The sequence below is a fragment of the Eimeria mitis genome, genomic scaffold (assembly GCF_000499745.2).
Source record: "Eimeria mitis Houghton genomic scaffold, Emh_scaff4154, whole genome shotgun sequence".
Taxonomy (NCBI): Eukaryota; Apicomplexa; class Conoidasida; order Eucoccidiorida; family Eimeriidae; genus Eimeria; species Eimeria mitis.
Genome location: NW_013572481.1, coordinates 4,494 through 5,167, shown reverse-complemented (window position 1 = coordinate 5,167; position 674 = coordinate 4,494). Strand labels below are relative to the sequence as shown.

At 46.3% G+C, this 674-nt stretch overlaps 1 protein-coding gene across 1 annotated transcript in view; it reads right to left on the bottom strand.

Moving 5' to 3' along the window:
• Positions 1-224: 224 nt before the first annotated feature.
• Positions 225-674, bottom strand: part of EMH_0072920 (mitochondrial alternative NADH dehydrogenase 1, putative) — a gene marked incomplete at both ends in the record, with an annotated part of 1,672 nt that continues 1,222 nt past the window's right edge. The window contains 2 exons of the mRNA XM_013499268.1: positions 225-450; positions 572-674. Of these exons, the coding sequence (XP_013354722.1) occupies positions 225-450; positions 572-674 (329 nt within the window). The remainder of the gene's footprint in view (positions 451-571) is intronic.

The window sequence follows — 674 nt, the reverse complement described above, 5'->3', positions numbered from 1 at the left end:
TATATATATATATATATATATCTCACCAGCCCCATGGGGGTTGTTGGGGTTCGAAGCTTGTTGAAAGAGTTGCTTTGCATGCAGCTGCAGCAGCGGCGGCTGCATGCAGCAGCAATCGCCAGCAGCAAAGACAGCATCAGCCCCAAGAACACGAAGACAAGGAGAAACAAAAAGTTTTTGTTGTTTTTTATTTTGTTTATTTATATTCTGAGCTACAGAGACAGCTAGAGCTGTAGGTTTAACTCCTGAGGCCCATAGTATAAACCTTGTAGGTATTGTCTCTTCTGCTGCTGCTGCTGCTGCTGCTGCTGTTGCTGTTGCTGCTGTTGCTGCTGTTGCTGCTGCTGCACCTGCTGATATACCTTCAGATGAATCTGTTGGTTTACCGCCACCTGCTGCTGTTTTTGTTGTTGCTGCTGCTGCTGCTGTTGCTGCTGCTGCTGCTGCAGGCTGCATGCGTTTAACCTTTACATATGAAGGCCCAACAGCAACAACCCTCGTATTCAGCTGCAGCTCTACCCCTGTCTTTATAAAATTATTTTCTGCTGCTGCTTGTATTTGTTTATTATACATAGGCAGCGGTGCTGCACCCATCTCAAGCAACAAAACCCTAAACTGCTGCTGCAGCTGCGGATACAGCTGAGCTCCTGTTGTTTGTAGATAGTCTCTTATCT